General features: G+C 38.3%; 1 protein-coding gene across 2 annotated transcripts in view; it reads right to left on the bottom strand.

Moving 5' to 3' along the window:
• The window catches only part of LOC139952867 (zinc finger MIZ domain-containing protein 1-like), a 164,320-nt gene that overhangs the window by 11,184 nt on the left and 125,479 nt on the right, over positions 1-27,657 (bottom strand). For both annotated transcript variants that reach the window (XM_071952128.1, XM_071952129.1), the window contains 10 exons: positions 7,632-7,773; positions 6,818-6,954; positions 5,538-5,682; positions 4,652-4,892; positions 4,114-4,323; positions 3,684-3,938; positions 2,998-3,145; positions 2,047-2,203; positions 1,371-1,581; positions 311-416 (listed from right to left, as the gene is read on the bottom strand). In XM_071952128.1, coding sequence (XP_071808229.1) covers positions 311-416; positions 1,371-1,581; positions 2,047-2,203; positions 2,998-3,145; positions 3,684-3,938; positions 4,114-4,323; positions 4,652-4,892; positions 5,538-5,682; positions 6,818-6,954; positions 7,632-7,773 — 1,752 coding nt within the window. The remainder of the gene's footprint in view (positions 1-310; positions 417-1,370; positions 1,582-2,046; positions 2,204-2,997; positions 3,146-3,683; positions 3,939-4,113; positions 4,324-4,651; positions 4,893-5,537; positions 5,683-6,817; positions 6,955-7,631; positions 7,774-27,657) is intronic.

Raw genomic sequence — 27,657 nt, 5'->3', positions numbered from 1 at the left:
ATTGCCAGTGCTCTGTCTCATTCAATCATTGGTTTACACTTCTTCTAGGTGTCATAAGTTTACATTCGTTGTTTCTTATACTGTTATATTTCTTTAGTACAGTAATATTTTTTCTTGTACTGTTCATTGAAATCTTGGCCGAATAAATAATAATAAAATAATAATAAGAAAAACAATTTTAGGCTGCACACAGAAAAATTAAACACATCAGAACAAACCAGATTCATTTTAAAGTAAAAAATAAACAAAACACAAAATGATCCAAAGATTCATTTGTCAGCATTATTAATTAAAGAACAATGTGACATACTTTTGGTTATACAATGCTCAGCCGGCAGCAGCCTCTTCCGTAAGAGACCTTGTAACACTGATCTCACTGTAGGTCTATGGACGAGTTGTAAAACAAACAGATGCGACTGAAATGAAATATTAAACAAACAAATTCAAGTTAGCAATTTATTAACAATATTGGTGTGTTGTGGCGGTTTGGTTAAGAGCACGGGACTCAAGCTTGGGACCAAATTTCATAGTGTTGTTGCAGCAGACGATTTTGCTTGAGTAGTTGTGCCAAGCCAAAACTAGCAGGATACCAAAGATGGTGTATGTGACATGGTATTTTGGCTGCTAAGTTATTCTTCACACTTGGAACGCATTGCCCCTGATCCACCCCCGACAAATGGGCATACCAGAGTAAAAAAAAGCCACTCTTAATCTTGAATAGGGGTAAGCTGTAAAACCCAAAATATTCTTGAAACGTACAGCCGGAACCCCATGGCATAGGGGCCTAGGCGGGGACAGTGTGCAAGTGCGCCTGGGTAACCCTGGGCTAAAAAAAAAACTAACGGGGTTTACCCAGGGCTGTAATCGTAGGGGATAAGAGATGTGTGTGTAAAGGGCCATTACAAGCGGCTCCACTGTCATAAAGGTCCACGCAGTGTTTCTACATTAAAGACGCTGAACACCTTTGGTAATTGATAAAGACCAGTCTTCTCACTTGGTGTATCTCAACTAAAGCATAAAATAACAAACCTGTGAAAATTTTAACTCAATTGGTCGACTTAGGTGGAGATAATAATGGAAGAAAAAACACTTGTCACAGGAAGTTGTGTGCTTTCAGATGCTTGATTTCAAGAACTCAAAATCTAATTCTGAGGTCTCAAAGTCAAATTCATGGAAAATTACTTCTTTCTCGGAAACTACGTTACTTCAGAGGGAGCCGTTTCTCACAATATTTTACATTTTCAACAGCTCTCCATTACTTGTTACCAAGTAAGTTTTTATGCTAACAATTATGTTGAGTAATTACCAATTGTGTCCAGTGCCTATTTCTCATTGACTCCAGCTACCCATTCCAATGCATGAAAACTTACACAACAACACGCGGTGACCGTAATCTGTATCGTATTCCGGCCGGGCTGACACACTTCCTTCAGGTAGAGCGGCTTGTGGGAGGTTTTGTTGTCCCCTCGTTCTATCGAGAGGGGCGTGGCGTTTACGCTGACCTGAACCGACGCCGGCCAGTTGGTGTGCATTTGTCTGTCTTCATGATGGTAGCATTTGAATTGCAGTTCGAGGTCGGATCTGGGAAGAAGGAAGAAAATCGATTGTGAATATCGTAAAAAGTAACAAGAAAACTCCACATAATGGAATTGTTCTTGAGGAATGCATTGAAATGACAAATCAATTTCAAAGTTTGTGTTTTTACTGTGCCCTCTTTTGTTTTCCCGTCAGAGGAAGACAGTAGTTTTAACTTTTCTTGTGTTATCCACGATAAAATTTCTCCTTTTTTGCAGTTTGGCAGGGAATTTTTTGCTTATGTATATGCACAAGCTGTAAGCAGAGCCATACAATTGGGCCCAGGTCTGGGGCCCAGACTTAAGCAAGGAACAGGCTATCGGGAACATGGAAGAAATCATGGTCATGAGGCTGGTTCCAAATGGTCAACCACAGAAGTCAACCAATGGATTCAGCATACCCAAACTTGCTCTAGATTGCGCAATCTTAAGGTCTTGATCCCGGACTTATATCTGTTACAATATGACTCACCTCCACATGAGGGTTTGGTGGACTGACTGTCTGAGGTGGAAGACGTGATTGCTTACTGCCAAGTTGTGCTCAAGCCTGAATGGCTCTAACACAATCCCGTCCCGAACGAGGAACGTAATCCTGATCTCTTCGCTGATACCCGGCGCATAGTTTGGGGCTGGTTGGTAAAAAACAAACAAACAAACAAATATATAATAGAGTTATCTCTTCTTTATATTATATGCTAAATTTGCATCGGGGATAAAGAATATTAACGTTGGTTTTACCCTAACATCGATGTGTGTAAGCACTGTGTAATATCGTCCTTAAAGGCAAAGAATACCTGGTTTTTAGAACAGTTTGATTGCTAACCCTTTAAAAATGTAGATATCCAGTGCTCTACCAACTGAGCTATCAACACCTATGTTGGGGCGGGGGGTCTCATTATTTTGTCAATATCTTTGTCCTGGGGGTGCCAGTCAGAAGCCATAAAACCCATACCTTCTATGTAGCCAGGGATCACACCCAAATTACGATACAACCTGCGAAGCAGCAGCCACGGAATCACCTTAAGGGGATGCCACAGTTTATTTCAGATATCAAAATATTATAAACCACAAGGAAACTGAAATTTTTAGGTGATTCGCTGTTGAACAAAGACAAATTTACAAGAGTGGGACTCGAATGACTGATACACTGGGTGTGTTCGTTTAGCTTCCCTGGGTCAACCTCGGTCTGCCCCGGTACGTTCAAATAGCTATGACGGGGCTCACCCGGGTCAGCCCCCAGTGGGTCACTTGGGGGTGACCTGAGGAGCATGCCGTCACCACGAGAGGACGAGTGCGATCGTTTGATTTGCTCTTGTCAGGGACTCACCCGAGTGAGCACTGCGGGGTCGACCTATGGAAGCTAAACGAACACTACCACTGATTGATCCTAATAGGTTAAAGAAGATCTACACTGTGTACTTACTTGATTTCAGATCTGGTGGTCCCCCTGGGAAGGGTTTGACATCTCCGGTGGGGGACATGTAGGGTGGGATATTGGGGCTCGGTGTCAGGGGCGGTGTTGGGTTACCAGGGATGCCAGGTGAGTGTTGGTAGTTCATACCTCTATTAGCCTGTCAAAGAAAAGAAAAAAATTTACGATTTTGTTTTTCTTTTTTTTTCTCCCAAACAAAATTCCCTGAACTCTAATGATATTCTTTTAAACATTGTTTTAGTTTCTGTTTCATCTCATCTGAACAATTTGGTCTTCTATTGCCTTCTTGTTGAGGGCCATTATGCAACTCTGTGGACTTACTATTGCCTGCTGGTTGAGGGCCAACTTGACTCACTATTGCCTGTTGGCTGAGAACCAGTCTTCTTGTTGAGGGCCATTGCTTAACTACTGCCTACTGACTGAGGGCCATTTGACTCACTATTGCCTGTTGGTTGAGAGCCAGTCAGACTTACTACTGCCTACTGGTTGAGGGGCAATTGGATCTATTGATTGAACTTCTGTGGACTTACTATTACCTGGTGATTGAGGGCCAATAAGACCCACTGCTGCCTACTAGTTGAGGGTACATTGGATCTACTATTGCCTACTTCTTAAAGGTCACTTGGATCTACTAATGCCTATTCATCGGGGGTCATTATTGAACTCTGTATACTTACTATTGCCTGCTGATTGTACGGTGGGTTAATCGCCTGTGGACCCCCATTAAAGTTCCCTCTTGGGAAGAACTGGTGGTTTCCCTGGTAGTTGATGCCATTCCCTGGTCCCTTCTGCCTCATGTTCATGTAGTTAGGAGAGGGCATAGGCTGCTGGGCTGGGTATGGGGTCTGCTGACCTGGGTAGGGAGACTGTCCCTTCATCGCCCCTGGGCTCGGGCTGTGGGGCATTGGACCATACTGCTGGTTGGGCATGCCCTGGATTGGGGGGAAAAGAAGACAACTTGTTAGACGAGTTACTCATCCTAACTCGAGATAGGATTAATCTATCAGAGACCATGGCCTCTGAAAAAAATCCAATCCCGGTATTGTTCCCAACAGAACATTCCAAACTGATGATTATTGTTAGATGAAGACTCTCTTCCTTTTTTACCTGGTTGAAGTTGTTGGGGCCGCCAGGATGCCCGGGGTACGGCCTCTTCATGTACTGCTGGGCATATTGCTGCTGGGCAGGACTCCTTTGCATCATCTGCTGCTGGTACATGGCTTGCTTGCCCATGTTGTTACCGTTACCCATGTTATTCATGAAAGGCCCACCCCCCTGATTCATGCCATACTGGTTGTTGAAACCTTGCATTCGCATCTGTTGAGCAATGGAAAATAGGGTCAAAGGTCAGAAAATCAATACATTTGTCCGACTACACTTTACTTAAAGCATTTTAAAGCAGGAATGTACTTTTTAGTCAACTTTATTGCAATATTGTATCACTACTAACAAAGCAAAAAGTTTAAGTGTTCTAGAAGTTTACTTCAAGGCTGTTGAATGGGGTGCATGCTGGTCTAGCTAGAGATCAAACTTGAGCACTCAAACTTGATCGCTCACTAACCCAGCCTGCACCTCATTCCATACATTACAAGTGGGTAACGAGTATTTGCGATAAGGTCTATGAAAACCTAATTAGCGCCCTCACCTGGCCATAATCGCTCATCTGTTGATCCCGTTGGCCTTGTTGCTGCTGTTGCTGCTGTTGCTCCTTAAGGGCTGTGACTGTTGCCGTGGCTGTTGCTGTCGCCGTGGCTGCAGCTGCAGCAACAACCGCTGCCGCAGCTGCTGCAGCGGGTTGTGGGAACTCGTTGTTGGAACCAGAGGACTGCGGAGGACAGGGTCCTCCTGGCCCCATCTGGCCTGGAACCTGTCCAGGATAACCGCCCCTGATTGAAGAAAATGAAAATAAAGTTTTGTGGTTGATCAAAGAAAAATTAGAGTGGGACTCGACCTCCAGATTAACGTGACGGCTCTCTACCAACTGAGCTATCCTTCCCTACGAGTCTTGTGCAGCGTTTGTCGACGGTACAAGGTACGAAGAGAAACAAATGAAAAAGTGTTGGCAGTCTCCCTATTTTATCAATATCTTTTTGTTCAGGGGTGCCCTCAATTTTTTTAAACTAAAATCTGGTAGTCTCATGGAAACTCAATTTTCATAATATTGATTGAACCAATCCAAATGAACTTCAGCAGAGATGACATGTTGTCATTTTTCGTTCAAGCTGGTCTTTAAGAGTTTCTTGTTGATAGATTCTCGGGCTATGTAATACTACGATGTTATTATAGTTAACATAAGGTGTGTTAACATAAGGTGTCTTCAAGATATTTCAAGTGAAGCCCGGTTCATACTTCCTGCGAATGCGAAGGGAATCTTGACGTCACAACGAACAATTCGCAGCAGTTAAACTCTGCTCTACTCCCTTGCGAATAATCGCTGCGAAAGGAGGGTGGGACGTCAAATTCACGTCAAATTCGCTTCGCATTCGCGTTCGCATGAAGTATGAACCGGGCTTGAGAGGTCGAGTTCTTACCCACTGGGACCCCTATATGGTCCTGGCTCTCTTCGGTATGGTCCCATGCCCGGCATGGGCATATTGTATTGTTTGTTCTGATTGGCAGCAGCCGCTGTGAATGGGTGTTGTTGCTGGGAATACTGGTTGTTACCTGGAGATAGACCTGGATAAAGACGACAAGAAAAATCAGTCAGCACTTATTAAAGGAACACGTTGCCTTGGATCGGGCGAGATTGTCTTTGAAAAGCGTTTGTAACCGAAGATGATTTAAAAGTAGAATATAATGATTCACACAAGTATCATTCGAAATTAGGTGGTTTTCCTTTTACATTGTGGACTAACACGATCGGCCATTTGTGGGAGTTCTCCCACAAATGGCCGACCGTGTTAGTTTTGGTTAAGTTACTTGGATAAAATGGTAGAGTAACCAATTTGCATGGTTAGTTTACACCACTCCCCATCAAAAAAAGTTCAGTGTGAACATGGCTTTAATCACACATGGTAAATTTGGGGGAAGGGTTAAAGGTTAAAGGCAGTGGACACTATTGGTAATTACTCAAAATATTTATTAGCACAAAACCTTACTTGGTAACGAGTAATGATGAGAGGTTGGTGGTATAAAACATTGTGAGAAACAGCTCCCTCTGAAGTGACATAGTTTGCGAGAAAGAAGTAATTTTCCACGAGTTTGATTTCGAGACCTCAGGTTTAGAACTTCAGGTCTCGAAATCAAGCATCTAAACGCACACGACTTCGTGTGACAAGGGTGTTTTCTTCTTTCATTATTATCTCACAACTTCGATGACCGATTGAGCTCAAACTTTCACAGGTTAGTTATTTTATGCATATGTTGAGACACACCAACTGTGAAGGCTAGTCTTCGACAATAACCAATAGTGTCCACTGCCTTTAAAGCCATTGGACCCTTTCGGTAAACAGTATTGTCCAAGGCCCACACTTCGTGTATCACAACTTCTATATCAAATAACAAACCTGTGAAAATTTGGGCTTAATCGGTCATCGCAGTCGGGAGAAAATAACGGGAAAACCCACCCTTGTATCCGCGCGTTTCGCCGTGTCATGTGTTTAAAATAAATCCGTAATTCTCGTTAACGAGAATTGATAATGTTTTACTGTTTTCTCAAAAAGTAAAGCATTTCATGGAATATTATTTCAAGAGAAGTCTTTCACCATTACCTTCTGTAAACCCTGTAAGTTATTTGTAAATCTGTGAACTTTTTTTTTTTTCTGTACCGAAAGGTTCCAATGGCTTTAAAGGTTATAGGTTAACTGCATACCTGGTCCTTGTTGCATGGAGTTATTAGATAGACTGTTACTTTCACTGGTCTGCGTAACCCCCCATACTGTAGTTACCACGCTAAGTGATTGTTGTGTTGGTTGCTGACCGCCCTGTTGCCATGCCACTGATGATTCACTGTTTGGATCAAAATCACACACCAAAATTAACAACGCCAAGACAGAGAATGTTACATCCGTCTTTTCAATTTGTATTACCAAGGAAACCATTAATATTTCACACAAAACATGAACACTGTCTGCGACTATTTTGTCAGCTCCACCCAATCATGTATAATGGCCGATGTTATTGACAAGGGTTCATAAGTGTGAGAAGGCTACCATGTAAGAAGGGGAGGGCAGGGCTCGAATTTGGGGAGAAAATCCACAATACTGCAACAGCCGATTTCACAAAACATTTCACAAAATCTTGAGTGTGGACTCATCCTTACTTAGGATGGGTACAATACGTCCAACGTCTATGGATACAGATACAAGTCCTACATGTAAGATTAGTCCCAAGTTTGGAAGAGTTGGTGAAATTGACAGCTACGCCCAATTTCACAGAGCTACTTAAAAAAATGTCTGCTAAGCAAAAGGGAGCAGAACACCAGTCATAAATAAGACATGATCTTTTGGCTAGTAAACTTAATCATTTCATATTTCTGTTCCTTTCTTTTGAACAGTTTATCTGTATCATATTAGACTCCATTTTTATTTTCACTATTTAAAATTGTGCTTAGCTATTTTTTTTTGCTTACACAGCTTTATGAAATTGGTCTCTGGAGAGGGTTATAACGAAGTAGTCGGACTTACCCTGGGGGCACAGATGAGATGTTCTTCTGCATTTGATGATGCATCGGAACCGTACTTTTGCTCGGTGGGTCCCCGTTCCGATTTTTCTGGTGCCTCAGAAGAAGTAGGCGTCCAAGATCTTCACTCCAAAGGGATAACAAAGCTGCAGACACAGAGAGGAAAACAAAAAGGATTGCAAATTGAGATGTGGATGAAAAAAAGTCTTCACAATCACAACAGAAAGTTCTGAAGAGTAACTCTTTGAGATTGACCATGGTTAAAGCCATTGGACACTTTCGGTAAACAGTATTGTCCAAGTCCCACACTTCGTGTATCACAACTTATGTATAAAATAACAAACCTGTGAAAATTCAGGCTCAATCGGTCATCGGACTCGGGGAAAACCCACTCTTGTTTCCGCGCGTTTCGCCGTGTCATGACATGTGTTTAAAATAAATCCGTAATTCTCGATATCGAGAATTGATATTGTTTTAATGTTTTCTCAAAAAGTAAAGCATTTCATGGACTAATATTTCAAGAGAAGTCTTTCACCATTTTTTTTTTTCTGTACCGAAAGTGTATAATGGCTTTAAGAGAATTTCTTTTTGATTAACCACTGGTTGCTTTCAAAACCAACAGTAGCGCAAAAAACTTTTCTTCATTATACTTCTACCATGCAAAGTTTCAAATCCTATAAAAAGGATTGCTTTTACACTCAAGCTTTGGTATTTGAGATCAGCAGAGTGCTTCCCAAAGGTTTTTAAAAAATTAGATACCTTTGAGTGTTTTCTACTGATACCGATTTAAAACAAAAAACCTTGTAGAACTCTGAAGATTGCAAGTGCACCTTTAAACGATCTAACCTTGAACTATTGCTTCTCCTTGCTAGACATTGCAAGCAATAACAACAAAGAGGAGGGGGTTTAAAGGAACTATTGGATCCACCATATGGTCCCAAAAGCTCACGCTTCAAACTCAGTTTTTTAATGTATACAGTAGTTATAGGCTCTTGTAATAAAATAAATACAGCAACTAGCAAAGAAACACCGGAAAGTCTCATATTAATAGAGTGAAAATGCAGAAAACGTAAACCAGCACATTTGTTTTACTTTTCCTGTTTCATAATTAATATTTCATAACGGCATGGACAATTTATGGAGCTAGTCAACTGTATAACAGACTCATATAAAGACTGGGTTAACTATAAAACTATTGTCATTATAATATTGGCGATGAGGGTTTTATTTTTGTGTACCAAGTTAGAATCCTTAAATATATTATTAATTCATTTGGAAATTTAGTGTATTCAAAGTGAGGGGAAATTGTGCCATTGTATAAATTCTGCCACTCAGTTCTCCTAGAAAGGTTTAGTTTCAACTGAAATGTATTCTTTGAACCCAATAATGAATCAATATCAAGTTTAACAACTACAAAGCAGTTGATCAATTAACTTATCTTAAAGCCATTACACACTTTCGGTAAAGAAAAAAAAAAAAGAAAAAAAAAAAAAAAAAAAAGTTCACAGATTTACAAATAATTTACAGTGTTTACAGAAGGTAATGGTGAAAGAATTCTCTTGAAATATTGTTCCATGAAATGCTTTACTTTTTGAGAAAACATTAAAACAATATCAATTCTTGATAGCGAGAATTACGGATTTATAGTAAACACATGTCATGACACGGCGAAACGCGCGGAAACAAGGGTGGGTTTTCCCGTTATTTTCTCCCGACTCCGATGACCGATTGAGCCTAAATGTTCACAGGTTTGTTATTTAGATAGTGATACACGAAGTGTGGGACTTGGACAATACTGTTTACCGAAAGTGCATAATGGCTTTAAATCTCAATCACTTCTGGCAGGTTTGTATAAAATCCAGTTAATATGTAATGTTCCAACACATCACTGACAGTTTACATTCAATAATGTGGAATACTCAGTATTTGAAGATATATTGTAAGAAAATTGACTTAAAATTTTCCCAGTCAGTTTCCCTTGTGGTTAATAGTATTTAAAATCAAACAATTAAGTGTTGTTATCATTTTTTATAAATACCTTCAACTATATAGGTTGAAATATTTTAATTATCCTTAACATTCCCACTTGGATAAATTTAAAATGTACATACTATTTTACAAACAATTTAAAAACTGAACGAAAGAAAGATAGAAACCCTGCCAGAATGTCATTATTAAATCACAAGTCACACACTCCCGAGTCCTGCCTCATCAAATATGACATTTTCGCACACAGAGCCAGGGACGCAAGTCCGCGAAAAATAATTTGTACTTATTCCCGCTCCGGCATGAGGGACATGTGAATCACACGTTCATTATGCTAATAGAGGGCTGGTTGGCTGGCCGCTGCCGACGATTATTGCCCTCCTGGACTATTGAACGATATTCACGTAGAATCGAAGATGACACGTATATGTGTAATATGCCAATCTATGATTGCCAATTGCATTCATTGATTGAACCTTTTTTTTTTCCTTTCTTCCCAACCCCTCCCTGACCTGTTCGTGTTTCTTTTTTTGCACTGGGTAAATTTGTACAAGCAACCATGCTGTATGAGAATTCTGAGGTTAATAAATTATTTCTTTATTTTTTTATTTTTTTTTAAATATCAATTGATGTTGAATATATTGCATTCAATGAATGTTAACCTCCACCCCCTCCTCTCTGGCCTGTTCATGTATTCATTTTTGCATGGGTAAATTTTTACAAGCAACCTTACAGAATGACAAGATTCTTGAGTGAATAAAGTCCGCTACCAAAAAAAATAAAATGATCTGTAGATGTGTTGAATTTATTCATCATTGTAAAAACATTTAGCATAATTTATTGCATTAAAAAGTGTTACAAGAACAAAATAATTCACAATTAAATTTCACAGACCATTTCATCATAAATGCCATCATGGAATTTGCTATCATTATTTAAAATTAGTTACTTTTAATAACTTAAAATAAAAAAATTAATAAAAAAAATCCATTCACATTTGTAATTTATTAAGCCCCAGTTACATTCTCTTGTTTCAGAAATGAAAATTAATGTAGATTTTATTTAATTTTACAAAAAACATCTGCTAATTGTTGATGAGTATGTAAAAAATTATAAATAAATCAAGAATGCAAATTCTTGCAAGCCCCAATAACCTATATTTGCACTTGCTGGCCTTTCCCACTAGCTACATAGATTTCACTCTACATATCTCAGCGTACATGAAACACAAAGATAGATGATGAATTGAGATTGAAATGCTTGTGCATCTTTACCCTCGAACGTCAGCGTAGTAAGAAAGAAAGAGGGGGGGGGGGGGGTGCTCAAGTTGGCTGATGAAATTCTCTTCATTGAGCAAACGACACAAGGATAGATTACACAAGTGTACGTGCGTATTTTGTAATGGAGGAAACCTAACACAATACTGGTATAGATTGAAGGTCGTCAGTGCTTTATGTTAATAATGTAATTAAGACACATGGACGGAGCTTCATGTCTAATTGTCTCTAATTGACTCGTCTTTTACGGCAGTGATTTCCTTTTGGGTAAAGTCTACAAGGTGTGACAGTGATATCTCAAGAAGTAGTCAACCCCAAAATATAATCCCATATCTGTATCGGTTTCTATTGTTATTTTGATAAATACTACCTCCATGGTTAGTTAGCATCTTAATTTAAACCGTACATAGGAATCTAAGAATGACGTAAATGTCCTTTCCAGGTTTTAAAGTTTCTCTCATACACTTTACCATTACACATAATATATCATAGTCAGCCCCAAAACTATATTCCTGATAAAATATATTGATCAGTTTCTGCTGTTATTTTGCAAAATACCAATAGTATACTGTAGATAGAGTCTCTAATTAGATTTGGGGATCTAAGATTATAAAACGTCATTCATGTCCTTTATGGTGTAAAATTTCTCTCACACACTTCACTGTTACAAGTAATATATCTCAAGATATAGTCAACCCCAAAAACTATATTCCCGATCAATATCTTGATCAGTTTCTCTTGTTATTTTGTTAAAGCCATTGGACCCTTTCGGTACAGAAAAAAAAAAAAAAAAGTTCACAGATTTACAAATAATTTACAGGGTTTACAGAAGGTAATGGTGAAAGACTTGTCTTGAAATATTATTCCATGAAATGCTTTACTTTTTGACAACACGGTAAAACAATATAAATTCTCGTTAGCGAGAATTACGGATTTGTTATAAACACATGTCATGACACGGCGAAACGCGCGAAAACAGGAGTGGGTTTTCCCGTTATTTTCTCCCGACTCCGATATCCGATTGAGCCTAAATTTCCACAGGATTGTTATTTTATATATAAGTTGTGATACACGAAGTGTGGGACTTGGACAATACTGTTTACCGAAAGTGTATAATGGCTTTAAACACTGATAAATAGAGTCTCAGTTTATATCTAGGGACCTAAGAACAGGTTTAAGTTTCTCTTACACACTTCACTGTTACATGTTTATTCAATGATCCTTTCTCCTTGCTTTCTATGTTCGTGATCTTTCCTCGTTCACACTCATTACAGGTATCCACAAAACAAGCAAAGTCAAAACTTCCCAACCTCAAGAAAGAATATATAGTTTAAAGGCATGGGCACCTTTGGTAATTGTCAAAGACCGGTCTTCTCACTAAATGTATCTCAACATTATATTATACTTAAAATAACAAACCCGTGAAAATTTGAACTCAACTGGTTGTCGAAGTTGCGAGAGAATAATGGAAGAAAAGACACCCTTGTCGCACAAGTTGTTTGCTTTCAGATGCCTTGAATTCGAGACCTCAGCTGAGGTGTCGAACTTCAAATATTTTAGTGAGAAATTACTTCTTTCTCGAAAACTACGTCACTTCGAGGAAGCCGTTTCTCACAATGTTTTATATGATCCCACAGCTCTCCATTGCTCGTTACCAAGTAAAATTTATGCTAACAATTATTTTGAGTAATTACCAATAGTGTCCAGTGCCTTTAAAAAACAGTTGGATTATAATGAACCATCCGGTAGATTTCTATCTCGAGGTGGTTGTGAAAAAAAAAGAGAGAGAAAAAAAGAAGAGCAACGCTAGAAAGAGAGCGAGGGACAGCGACGCTGAAAGCTCGTCTTGCAGAAATTGCTCCAGAAATTGGTGCTCTATATCCCGGGCCATCTTCTCCCTTCAATTGGCCCTAAGGCGCTGAAGGCAGCAAACCAGTGTGGAAACAGTACGTTTTACAACAACGGGAGTAGTGTGGAGGAGAGCTTGCCAGGACTGCTAGAGAAATCAACCAAATGTCATCGGGATTGGATGTCATGTAACTTCATTAGTGGCTCTACCGTTGGAAGGAGAAAAAAAAAAAAAAAAAAAAAGGTACGGGGCAAGAACTGGAGACTTGAATCTCTCACGCTGTTCTCAATCAGCCTTCCCTCCTATCCTATCTTACTAAATTCCTCTCCCTTAACACCCCCCCCCTTTAACTCTTTTCCACTAAAAAGGTTACAGGTCGTGCTGATTTGATTTGTGTTAATTTCAGAGGGGCAAGCTACGCTGGAGTGCATCCCCCAGGGAACTGTATAACTTGACCCATCAACTTGATAACGGATTCTCTTGCCAAAGTGTGGTCTAAACACAGGGGCAAAAAACAAAACTTTGGAATGTCAAATTGAAGATGTTTTTTTATTTCTCTCTCAGAATTGATATCCTTGAAGTCTGATGCTTAAAATGTTAACAGTTCCTTTTGAATGTTATTTTTTTTTACTTAAAGAAGCAGACTTCAAAAGGTCAAGTTAAAAGGTTCACTCTTGAAGAATTTCTGAATTTGGTCTTGCGTAATCATTGTTTACTTTGACAGTGCGCAGAGGGAATATGTTGGCTAGATTTTTCAGATCTCCGAAGATAGCCGATCTGTTCCTTCAGTTCAGTTCTGTGGAAATTTTATCTGGGAGCTCAATACTTTCGTGTTGATACCAGGCCTGATACTTCAATGAAGCAATGAAGGTAATTGCCTCAATGCCCCTCATCATTGCCTTGGTGCCCTTGAAATGCTCACTGAGAATTTTACAATTTCATCATAGCGTGCCCTTTATCAAGGAGAAAATGCCTTGGTGCCCTAGCCCTATCTAAAACGAAGCAAGCAGGCCTGTCATACACTTATGTACATGTACCATCTAAAAGACACTTTAAGCCGGGTCCGGATTGCCGGCTACAGCTAGATTTCCTCGTCGTCATGTACTGGAGTCCACTATGTCCTTAGCAACAACCTAGCCACCAATATTCAGCATCACCTTACAACTAGTAGAGACAGGTTACCAGCAATCTACAATGTGAAATATGTGTACATTGACTGGGACTGGTACCCTGCTGATTCTAGCGCAGCAAAAGAATCAATGTCTTCTAAAATCATTTCAAGACAAGTGTTGAGTTTCAAAACATAGAGGGAGCCCTTTCCACGTACTGTATCACAATGCAATAGCTAAACAGTTGCTGAGAAAGCCAATTTATTAAGAGAAGGCAGGTTCCCTCTTTCCGTATTTCTCGCAATTAAATTAGATTCGGGACAGAAAGACGATACCAAGATGAGCCCCATGAAAAATAAAGCACCGTTTATGGCAACGCTTCTAACAAACCGGTTTGCGGAGAGCAATGCTCTAATTTTTCAAAGTGATTTTCCCCCGGTCTCTCTCTTTTTTGGAGAGGAAAATTGACAAATTGCGTGCCAGCCTTTCTGGCAATTTAGGGGAAACTGTAAGTTGGGTCGGGGGCTAGAAATTCACAGTAATTGTAGAAAATACAATTATGATGTTTTTCAGGACAAGTTGGGCAAAGTGGCTGATGGAATATCTACAACACTGCGGGATTCGTGTCAACTAGACCTCAGCAACAATGTCCAGCCAAATATTTATGACTACCCCTTTATTTGTAGAATGTTTCTTAATTAACTGCCAAGTATGACTTTTAAAATATTTTGTCCTACAACAAATTATTTCACTTCAATACGGATTATTCAGAACAATAAACTAAAAATCAAAGAAATCAAAAAGTGGGGGGAGAGATATTACAGTGATCTACCCAAAAACCTTCAACCAACTAGATTATTCAGAATAATTGATGACTTCAATGTTGTGTTAACTCTTTCAGTGCCTGTTTTTTTTTTTCTTTCTTGCATTTTGAACCTAAAATGCCAAGCTTTTTGAGGTTTTTAAAATTCTGTATAACAAATCCACAAAATGGGTCTTTCTTACCAAACAAAAATGCATCTCGCTGATTTATGTTGCCTGGATGTATATCCCAAAGTCAATAGCTATTCCTCGAGTACAAAAAAATGCCTGCTCGTGCTAACATGTATATTATGGGTCGTACCATACAATTGATGACACTATTTGAAAACGATTGTACATGTATGACAATGGCGCTTCTAGAATACACAACAGAGATCAAACATGTACGTCCTTGGCATAGAAGGAATTGAGCAAAGACAGGGAGGAACTTGAAGTCAATTAGTACTTCTTGAGTTAAAAAAAAAAATGCCCGCTCATGATAATGCTTTTTATTGGTTGTACATCTGATTGATGACACTCTTTGAGTACAAGGAACGATTGTACGATTTAGGATAATGGCGTTTTCAGAATTTGTAAGTCTACGACCTTGGCAATTGGCACAGAAAGAGTTATCAGTTAAGCTCAGAGAGTAAAACTTGAAGCAGGAGCGATGTCGCCAAATGAGCGAGGGAATAAACAAGATGGCCAACCTCTTAACATGCCGACTAGAACGGTGATGGTTCGGGATGAAGGGGGGGGGGAGTGGTTAGAGTAAGCAAGGGGCGGTTGGATGGAGGAAACAGAAGACGACAGATCAAACAGAAAGTGGGCGAGCGAGATGGGAATTAAGAGGAGAGACCTGATGAAGCTGCCCTGGTATTTGAGTGTTTATTGTGGGGATAGATTTAGACTGGTTCCAGACCACAATGAGAGTCCGTGTTTAGACAAAGACTGATAATGTCATTGCTGTACTACACGTGCTCTGATTAGGTGTTATATGTGGGCTTTCCAGAAATAGTCTTAATTTGAAGAAGGCTTTAACTGATTGGGCTAAAAAAATTTAAAACAAGTTTGTTATTTATGTATTGTGTTGGGTCACACACAGTAAGGATGTTCTTTGACAATAACCACTTTCGTCATTGTGAAATTTTAAACAACCTGGGTTTATAAAATCTGTAATTGGAAATATTTAAACATCTATTTTTTTTATAGGGCAAAATCGTCAAAAATCAGACTTATAAGTCAGGAACAATTTCTATCTGCTGTATAACAATTTTGGCACCTGACTATAATAGAATTCAGAAAAATTTAAATGAATAATATATAGAAAAAAGCCCAAAGGTTGCCATCTTTATTTAGATGGTCAAGAAAATGATTAAATAATGCATAAGTATTCATTATTGCAGTGAATTCTGTCACTAAACCACATTCACAAGTGTACTGAAAATGTTAGTTTATCAACAAACACAAATTATCTTTTAGAAACTAAATTTTGGTAAGAGACATTCTTACTTTTAAGTCAGCAGACTTTGTAACAATGTACTTCTTTATTATTCTGAGGGGTGGACAAAAGCTTACTGAATTACAATCAGTAAAGAAAGAAAAAAAAAACGGATTCATGTACAAGAAATATTAGGCCTACTTTTGGAGAGACGCAGCTCAAATAACATTGCTGTAGGGTGAATACATACATGAATCTGTATGCAATAATCAATGGCTTGACTCAATGTAACTATATCAAAGCACTTACCACCAATAAAGCCATGTCAAAATTAAAATACGTTAAAGGGGCTCAGTACAGCACAGTTCTTTATATTCTGTTGTTGAACAATTCATTTTGCTATATATCAACACTTGTGGTAGAATTTGTTTTTAATAATTTTTTTAATGCAAGTTCGCTCCAAAAGAGGCTTACAGCCACATTTTATAAGTGGCATACAAGAAGTAAAATTATTAAATTTGAAAAACTACTCCTTGAAGCTGAATTTAGGAAATGATATTCCTCTTAAAACAATCTAGATCAATCTTTACAGGCCTAAACACATTTTGATTTTCATGTGGCCGAGCCAGTATATGTTGTTGCTGTGGTGAGAGACCTGATAAGCAATCAAACTCCAGTATTAATCAAACATTGGTTGGCAACGACACCGTAACTATCCAATAAACCAGAACACCCCCCCCCCAATCATATCGCCACATCTCATATTGGCAACTGAAAACAACCTGTTACGCATGGCTGATTCCCCGTAAAATCACTCTCTGATTGCCTCTACCATCATCCACTAAAATAAATATCCATACACCCCCCCCCCCTCGGACGACATTAATTTTGGTCTGTTCCAATTTGCAAAAGCAGACTTTTAAGAAATAGCCCAGTCTGTTGTAACGTGAGCACAAAACGCTTCCTTTACGATGGATTTGTAATATCGTAAGTAACAGACGCACAACAAATTCCGCGACTCCTTTTCTTGATGGAATAGAGGAGTTTCCCTTCATAAACGTGAGATTTGATTTGCTTAGGATGTTCCATTTTGGCAGGAGGGGAGGGGAGGATGGACGGAGAGGAAGATAGCGAGATGATTAAATCGGGAAATATGGGATCACTTCACTGAGGATACTTGGCCGAGTCATAAGACACGAGGCCACAATACCCGAGTCTTAATTAGATGCGAGATGGAGAAGAAGACAAAAAACGCCAGGGCTCACAATCTCTTAGTGGTATGGTTGTTGGGCAGATAATCATTCTAAACTGACGTTAAGCCACAAAAAAGGCAGGGTGTCACATGAATCCCTCAGGTGGAAACAGAATTGTACATATCGTCTCTTATCTTCTCTTCGTTCAGTGGTGATTTACACAAATGTGTTTAAGTTTGAGCCATCCGTACAGAACACTTTCTTCTACTGTAATTGTGACTCGACTTCCTTGAAAATCTAACAATGAACACAGCTTAAAGGCACAGGATACTATTGGTAATTGCTCCAAATAATTGTAAGCATAAAAATTTACTTGTTATTGATCAATGGAGAGAGATGTTGGTAGTATAAAACATTGTGAGAAACAACTCCCTCTGAAGTATAGCATTTTCTAGAAAGAAGTAATGTTCCACTAAAATACTTGAATTCGATTTTAAAACCTCAGAATTAGATTTTGAGGTACCGAAATCAAGCATCTGAAAGGCTACAACAACTTTGTGTGCCAAGAGTGTTTTTTTCTTCCATTATTATCTCGCAACTTCTTCGACCAATTGAGTTAAAATTTTCACAGGTTTGTTATATTGTGCATATGTTGTGATACACCAAGTGAGAATACTGGTCTTTGACAATTACCAAAGGTGTCCAGTGTCTTTAATAGAGAGCAATGTGAAAACAGTTCTTTGTTACACAGCAAGAGAACAATGGACTATTGTTCGGACTGTAACAGGGTTTTTAACCAAATCAAGATTTCTAACCTAGAGTAAAATGTAATCCACAATCACAATTTCAGGATGTACCCTTTTTTTTTTTTTTTTTTTTTAAATCAGATACAAATTCTGGTGACAAAAGCACTTTACCCATTGTATAAACATGGCAGTAATGTCTCACTACATGGCATTGGTGACCGATTTCCCTTGCACAGCAGAGCAAAATGCTCTACAAAATGCTCCACAAAATGCTCTGCAAAATACTCCACAAAATGTTCTGCAAAATGCTCCACAAAATGTCTAAGTTACTACTCTGCCTCAAAAATCATCATTTACTCCTTAATATTTGCATTCAATTGTGCACATAACGTTCCAGTCAAAACATTTTGCTATGCAAAATTGCTGGATGAAAATAATTCCCCGCATGGAAAACAAAACTATATCACTCTGTCAGATCAAATAAACAATATTTGCGGACAGAAATTATTATTCATGAGGTCAGAAAACAAAAGTCTGGTGCAGTAAGAGTCTTCACAAGTGAGATCAATAGACATGTCTCATTTGAGTATTTTTCCTCCGTCTTCACTTTCCCGCCCGGATTTATTGTGTCTTTTCTTTGTGTGTTGTCAGAAAATGCGGACAGGCTTTTTTTACCGAATCTGGATCACAAAGTAATTAATTGCCGATCTAACTTGACCGATTATTCCGTGTCTTTAGGGCATCTTGGTTTGCAGTAAGCGTACACTCGTCGTCAGCGCGCGCTCGGTCGCGAACCTCACCCATGGCGAAAATCAATTCACGGGCCGCTGCTCAAAGACATGTTAATAACCATAGAACAGAAAATATAAAGAGAGACATATTCAGTAGAAGTAGAAGACGGTGATGATGATGGGGGGGGAAAAAATATCCTCAAAAGATGACGGGGAAGAAAAAACTGGGGCGAGGGGACCCAGGAGAGTTCCAAACAAGACGAGAGAAATTTACATCGGGTGATCTTCTCAACACCTTAGGTTGGGTGACTGGCCGCTTACATCTTTTCCCTTTCTCGCTCATCTTGTTTTCTCTATTTTCCTCTTTCCCAATCGTCTCTTTTTCCTCAAGACCTACTTGGAGTAAACATGTTTTGTTTTTACCTCGAAATAAGTTTTTGGAGAGGGGGAGAGGGAAAGCTCTCGCCCCTTTAGGGGTACCCTTGGAGGGGGGAAAAGAAGGAGCGGGATTCGAACAATCTGGCAGTATCTATTTTAGAATGATATAAAGGTCATTGACTTAAGATAATGTTCCGCTTTCCAGGGACCCAGCTTTTTCTAGTAATTGACGGAGGAATCAAGAGATATCAGTGACGACTCTAAGGCAGGGTACACTCGAGGTAATTACCTCTCGCTTACAGGGATGGCATAATTATCTAATGGTCTGATACTACGATGGTATCAAACTTCTTTAGATTTAATTATAGTTTAGGATGTGACATCTCGCTGAAAGTTTCATCGGAAATGGTTTGAGCGTACGAACAAAAAGAATGTTGGTAACTTTACGTGAATTATAATCTTCAAGGAATGATTTTGTCCACCAATTCTGGCCAAGAAAATATACAGAATGAACAAGTTTTGCACAGATTGTATGCTCATATTCAGAAGCAAATTATGATTTTTGAGTAGCAACTAAAACACTTTGCAAAGCAATTTGCTACGCCATCCAAGTAAAACTGTTCACTGATATTTTCTTTCTTTTTTGTCAAAGAACAAGAGATACATGCAAGTAGTGTTCTTAGTTTTGCTTTAGGTGAAGTTGATTTAATACCGCCCTCTTGTGATTGAACCACACACAGTCTCCACATTTGTCTGTAAATTTATTACACCATGATTAGAAACCCTGACCGACATTTAATTAGAAATATCATTCCACCAAAGAGGACGAAAAGACAAGATTTACCGCATGAAAATGTAGCCAGTAAGTAGATTATTGAATCACCTACACAACAAAAGCCACAGTTATTATCAAATCCATCAAAAACAGTTCGACACAACAAGGCTGCGTTAAAGACACGGAAGGCCAGCTACTTGATTTACAGCTTCTCATTAATTGGGTCAGACCCTTATTTAGTTCTTCCTGATAATTTTTTTTTTCTTTGTAGCAACATTGAAGTTGACAAGGCTTATGGTTGAATATAAGGACAAATAAATTACCATTAAAATACTTGGCGTCGAGTTTTCTTAACCCCAAATAGGATTTGCATTGTTTAAAATAACTTTCCTTGATGGTTTTTATACAATGAGAGAAAAACACCTTGCCTGGGGGGCCAAGTTATTATTGAAAAACAAACATACAAGAAAACAACATGTAATTTATAGTTACTTTGTCAAAAGCCTATATGATTTCAGTAACAAGTACGTCACCTTGCATCTCTTATTTATGGAATATCATAGCAACAAAATTATATCACAAAATATCATCACAAAAAGGCACAGACCTATCTGAGGACAAAAAAAGTTGCCAAAAAAACAAAACATCTTTTGCTAGTACTGCTCAAAGTGTACATTTCATTTTCTGTACACAATGTCTGCGTCTATTGTGAGGAGTTATTCCATTTTCTTCACAACTGCGAGAGAAAAGAAAAAGGAAGGAACAATAAGTCATATTTTGTCCTTGACTTTTTTCCCAGCAAAACTCAAAGACTTCTAGTAACGAGATCTACTCAAAGGCTAAAGTCAATTTCTCAGCTGGCATCTTGTCAATTTTCTTGGTCGGTGGTGTTTGGGGGGGGGGGGGGTAGGGGTGGTGACGATGAGGAGAATAGCTCACTTGACCTTTGCGGCACTAGAGAAAACGAGACACAAAAAGGTTTGTCCCTCACGGAGCCTTCCGGCTTCTGTTCGTTGGAATTTGAAGTTTCACACAAGCAGTTGGGCTTTCCCCTTGGGGGTTTCGCAGCATATCCCTTGGAATGTCAACCAATTTTTGTACTCTCCCAGCGCTCAAATTCAGTTTCATTCTTTCAAATGCACAGTGGTAGTGTAGATGGATATTGGTTTATGAAACTCTACATGTAACTTTTCACAGGTTGTAAGAAACGGCAATTCAGGCCATCCACCGTTAACAAATGTTGATCTTTTGCAGTGTTCTCCCAGCTCAGGAGTTTTCAATGACTTTCCTGGCTTCCAGCATTAAAACTTTGTAGTTCACCAACAAAATGGACGGCACAGCCTAGACAGATCTGGAAGGGGCTGTTGGGCATTTTTCAGCATAAACAAATCGTTGTTGTTCTTTTTTTAAGGTGTCGGCTTACAGCCAAAAACCCAATGTTATATATTTTTTCAATTGTAAAAAGTAGCGTTTTGATTTTCATTTATTTCTTTTGACCCGCGGACCAACATTAATTATTCTGATCTGCCCTTTCTGAATATTCATTTATTACATCAAGGACTATTCCAGGATCAGGGTTGTCCTAAAAAAAATTGAATACGGCGAGACTTGCAATGTGGTCTACTGCAACAACAATAACAACAATAACAACAACAGGGAAAGTAACGTTGCGTGTCTGTATCAAATCCATCCATCGTTCATGGATTTAAAGATTTAAAAATCTATTGTAGGCCAACACATTTTTTACAAAATAACCTCTGATCCAGAAGTGTTAATAAACACTAATGGTTGTATGGCTCCTTGTGGCACCCCAACAATCTCGCTCTATACAATTTGTTTTTGGATCAAATCCAAACTTAAGTATTTAAAGCTTATCGAGTCAGTTTCCCTTGTGATTTTGAATTATTACTTGATACTTTGTAACAAAAATAACTTTGGATAAAATAAAAAGTGATTCGTAAACTTCTGATCCAAAAGTTTTATTTTAACTAGATGTTAAAGGGACACGTTGCCTTGGATCGGTCGAGTTGGTCTATACAAAAGCATTTGTAACCGTTCGTTATAAAATGCATGGTTAGACAAATCTTTTAAAAGTAGAATACAATGATCCACACAAATTTGCCGCGAAATTGCGTGGATTTCTTTTTAATTTGCGAACTAACACGGTCGGCCATTTATGGGAGTCAAAAATTTGACTCCCATAAATGGCCGACCGTGTTAGTCGACGAGGTATAAGGAAAACCGTGCAATTTCGAGGCATGTTTGTGTGGATCATTGTATTCTACTTATATAACATCTTTCGAACCAGCTGCATTTTGTAACAAACGGTTACAAACGCTTTTCAATGACCAACTCGACCGATCCAAGGCAACGTGTCCCTTTAATGGCTGTAAGGGTTCCGCCTGGCACCCGAACAAAGATGTTGACAAATCAGTGGGCAAGGGCGACCACCAACAATGGGCGAGACAGCTCAGTTGGTAGAGCCCGAGCACGTTAATCCGGTTCTTGGTTCAACTCCCAGTCTACAAATTTGTCCTTTGATCAAACCCAAACTTCAGTATTTACAGCTTACCAAGTCAGTTTCCCTTTATGGTTTTGAATTATTACTTAAAAATTTGTTACAAAAAAATAACTTCTGAGTGATTTGTTTTTTTGAAGTGAACATTTGACATTTCCAAAAGTGTCTAGAATCTGACGATGACAAATCAGTCTTCTACGCCATCGTTCCTGATTGTCAATAGATGCATCAGTTTAATTGTTGTACGTGATACTACGCCAGGACAACTAATTGTGACCTCGTTATTGAACCACACTCTTGACGTGAACATATGATTTGGTTTGTCGTAAAATCCCCACAGTATAAAAAACCTCACGGATGCTTTGCTAAAGATCGACGATCACAGAGTCCTTTAGCCCCATCAGTAATTGGCCACGCGATTCGTGGGTTGTTATTATCTACGTTGATTATTATCTACATTGGTAATTTCTACCTAGAAAGCCAATTTGATTACTTTTTATGTCTATATGGATTGCCTTCCTACTACTACACAGAAGGGCAAGGACCTCCAGTCAGTGCCGCCATCTTGGGTCTGAATCCCTGACTGGATGAAACTGATAAAGATGTTAGTTCTCAACGGGATCCTGACCATTTTTGTCTGATTCCCTGACTGGATTAGAGACCAGACAAGAACTATAGAGGGCGCACTGGTGATACTTCTTGCACAAACTCGACGGGACCGCAAGGAAACACGCGCGCCATTCTGCACGCGCGTTGAATAGGAAGTACACGTTGGCGTTTGTGTTTATTGAACGCTACGCAATGCTGTTTTGTCAACTTACAAAATGGCCGCACAAACACACGCTGTGAGATGCCTGTTTTGAAAACTTAAAAAATGGCCGCCTGCACGCATGCCAGGTCCTGTATATAGGCCAGTCACCCTCTAGTTCTTATATATAACTCTATGAGGCCAGACGACTACTCAGTGATTGTACAACATCTATAACTTTGCATACTTACAAGTTCTTTGATTCACATACATGTAAGTTGGATATGTACTACCAGTACTCATCCAGTAACATTCAAAAAGTTAGTTTTACAAAACAAACTTTACCATTTGTAAACAATTTTTTTTTTACCAAAACCCTAAATCTTAATAAGAATCTCTGGCGGACCTTTGGGTAACATTTGTACTATAAAAAGCTTGTAATACAAAATTTGCTCAGGAGTATCGCTGTTTAATTTTAGTCTGAAAAGTTACTGATGGTAATGGTCATACTTGTACCATTTTTCCATGTGAACCCAGGTGGATACAATAAAAATGAAGGACAATGTGTTCACATGTCAAAAATTTTACATGGTTTTTCACTATTATCTCCAGACTTACACACAATGCATCAACCCAAATTTTTCGCATGATTGTTATTTCATGTACATGTATATGTACGGTTGATCACACAATACAATGAACACCGTCTGCATCTTTTTCTCTCAGCTCTGACAAATCCTGTATAATACCTCCAAAGTTCATGGGTTGATTTGAAAATTTGCAAAAAAAAAAACACCATAATTTTTATCACAGTGTTCCGTTTGATTGTGAATAGCACTCCAGACTCTGCTGTGAGATTTCTTTCTCCGTAAACAATACCCATAACCCAAAAATCAATTGGGCAAATAATTATGTCTTTGTGAACTGTCCATGTTCACAAATTTGTAGAAGGACTACGAAGGTTATAATAATCGCCAGTACCGTGGGTTAGTGGCTAACCTAAACACTGCAAGTGATTGTGGCAATGATTAGGCCTTGTTATTCTGCCTTTGAATTTATGGAGAAGAAAATAAATATTTGTTTTCGCGCACAGCCTTGTGCTACAGAGCTTTCTGTTTGTTAAAGGGAAGGTATACACATTTGATAATCACTCTTAAAATTAATAGCAATAAAAAATGTTTGGCAACATAAAAAATTGTGCATAATTTTTCACTTTTTTCTCCCGACTCACACAACGGACTAAACCCACATTTTCACAGGTTTGTTATTTCATGCATATGGTTGAGCACACAAAACGTGAACACTGTCACCACTTTTTACGCAGCTCTAACAATCCACTCTAATACCCTTAAATGAAATAGTGACCTAGCCCTCTCGGAGTCAGTTCAAATTCTTTTACCAAGAAGCTATTCCTTCAATTCCTACGACCCTGAACCATAGTGTTGAAGGATTCAATCAAACATCAATGTTTAAACGACACACACACAAAATACACCCACACTCTGCAAAAATGCTTGACTAGCTCAGAAACCAGATTGTTCACATGGCAGCAATTTAGCAGGGGTCCCAATTTCAGCATGGTTGTGAAATATTACAAGTTGCACTTCGTCTGAAAAGACAACAATGTTTGGATTGTCCAAGGTCCCTGGTAAAATCTTCTCAAATTTGCCGTTCTTTAATGGACAGTATTCAACATTGTTATCCTTCATGCGAGGCGCGTTTAGTAAAATTTTGCAAACATTTTAAAATTAAGCAAGGGACCCCGTTTAATTGCTGGCGTCTGAAGGATGTTTTAGACGCAACCGCTGAACAAATTCTGTTCAGTTTCCAGTTGACCAACAATATCAAGTAAAACAATTTTAAGAAAATAGGTTGGTTCACAACTGGACATAATATTGATAATCAGATTATAATGGTGTATGACATGGGAGATTTATACACAAGGAGCAGTAGTTGACGACTTTCAAAGGACGAACAGAAATTCACAATTTTTATCTCTTGTCTTCGCTGTTCCTAAACACTCCATCTAACCTGCCTAGCCTAGTGAGTGTTTGAACTTGAATTTAATTCTAGAATGACCGGTAGAGCTTTGATAACAAGTATATGATGCAGCAACAAAAACAACAGCATTCACAAGTGATTATAACAATAAAATTGTACAGAAGCGAAAAGGATGAAAAACATCATTGTTTAATGTCAGTCTGAAAGCTCATTGATTATGAAATTCATACTCAAAACTATTTTTTTCTGTGAAAAAACTTCCATCCGAAACAGAGACACATTAAAGAAAACCTACAAAAATGAAATTCAAAAGATGACTTTGGTTGTTAATAAAAACTAGGGACAATGTCTAAATTTACAAGCTGAAATATTGCATGTCTTTTAAACTACTTCTTCCTTACTGACACAAAGGATATAAAGCCCAAATGGTCCCAGGTTTTTTATTTCATGCATATAATAGGATTATCACACAAAACATGAACATTGTATAAAACCATTTACATCCATTCAACAACAAAAAATTATCTGTGTGGATTGCAATAATGGTAGGTTGATTTATCAAATCGTGTTCAATTGTAGGTTCTTCTTTTAGAATATAAAGATAATATTTGTCCAAATTGAAGAAATAGCTTTACAATCAAAGCACTTTAACATGATCAATTAATACAACCAGATCCTTTACATCATCGGGGAGGGGAAAAAAAGTCTCAATCAATCACATAGACCTAAGTATGTAAACACTGTATACAACGCATTATCACCCAATACAAGGTTCAACATGTAATACCCGACATGAATACTGCCCCAGCGCCACAAAATCAGCCATAAGCAAAATACTGCCCCTCAAGGGTAGTGTCAAATGATAAACCCCCCTGTGTTGATAATGGAGCAGGCCATCAATCAACTGCAACAATGTGACCTTTGAGTTCTCCACACACAACAAGAGGGGGGGGGGTGGAGCTTATGAATATTCATGACTCCTATCCAGCCACTTCCTAAATCCACCATGGTATGTCTGCCATTTCTTTGTTGGGAATTAAAGGGGCAGTCTCAGCTTGAAATATATATTGACCTATCCCTGTGATAAGTGTATTGTTGCCACCAGTGGAAAGGCAAGATGTGTTGACAGTATTGAACAGAGTGTGTGACCTTTGAACAAACTGAACAAGGGCTTCTATATTGATTATTAGAAAACCAGATGAAAACAGATTTAGCGAAATGACGTCCAGAATTCAACTATTGATAATGGTATGGGTATACACTCTACTGTCTAGTTTATTAATACTGGTAAAAATTATAGGTATGTAGCTCACAACACTAGTATCCACTGGATAATCCAGTTCATTATTTATAACATTGATTCATGTTTGAACAGAATAATAGGTATCAGTAGGATTTGAAACTATATGCTTGTTGGGAATATTCAACTAGATGCGGTTTGCGGTAGCACGTCTAAATATCTTTTGGTTCTGCAAGAACTGGTAATATCCAGTTCATTATTGGTAACATGGAACAGAGTATCCCGTTTTTAAGTTCTAACTTGTAAAGGTAAACCACTCTTACAAAATGCTGGTCTAAAGATAATAATCATCAAGTCTAACAAGAGAAAATTAACACTCCGATTTAAATTTTACGATCATTTTAAATAATCAAGACAGACGAATCTTTGACCCCAATAAAATATATCTAAGCTGGGAAGGTGTGTACTAACGCCTCTGTTTTCATTAAATACTGAACCAAACCACAATACAAACATTTATATCAACTCCAAATTATATTTGGTACACTCTGTTGAAATCAACAGCATTCGGCCACTTCAAAAATAAAACGTGGCTACTGTACTTACATAATCCCTTTTGTGACCTCCAATCATCGTAGGATTTTATATGGTAAGAGGAGAACAAGAAATTCACTCTGAACATGTTTCTTAAAAAATATATTAAAAAAAAAAAACACAGAGAATTTAGCTAACTTATGTAATGTTGTTGTTTCAAGAAGAAGAAAAAATTATTTAAAAGCTTGGGTGGTAACTATTTCTTTATAGAGCAAGTTCAAACCCATCAAGTTTTCCTCAAAACTATTTATTATATGACCAATTTATCATAAATCATACATTTATATGTATGAAGATTAAATAAACAAAGTTGTATTGATTGAAATACTTCCAAACACATTATCAGACATGATAATTGTTCTTACGAAGATAACCCCCCCCCCCCCAAAAAAAAAAAACCCATTAATATCGTCTTCAAGAAGTGACCTAAATGTGTAGGCTTCAATAGGCTTTCAGGCATATTTCAATAAGTATTTACATTATTTGCAGCTTATTATTAAAATCACAATTTTCAAATTTTTCCCAAGAAAAAAAACGCAAACCAGGCTTTACAAGTTGAATATCATGCCTCCATTATTTCAAAGCAACAGGATGTAAATATATATTTCAAAAAGTATGTACTCTTTCTCAGATGCTTTCTTTA

The sequence above is a fragment of the Asterias amurensis genome, chromosome 21 (assembly GCF_032118995.1).
Source record: "Asterias amurensis chromosome 21, ASM3211899v1".
Classification (NCBI taxonomy): domain Eukaryota; kingdom Metazoa; phylum Echinodermata; class Asteroidea; order Forcipulatida; family Asteriidae; genus Asterias; species Asterias amurensis.
Note: the sequence above shows the minus strand (reverse complement) of the source record. Positions and strands in the feature narration are given on the sequence as shown.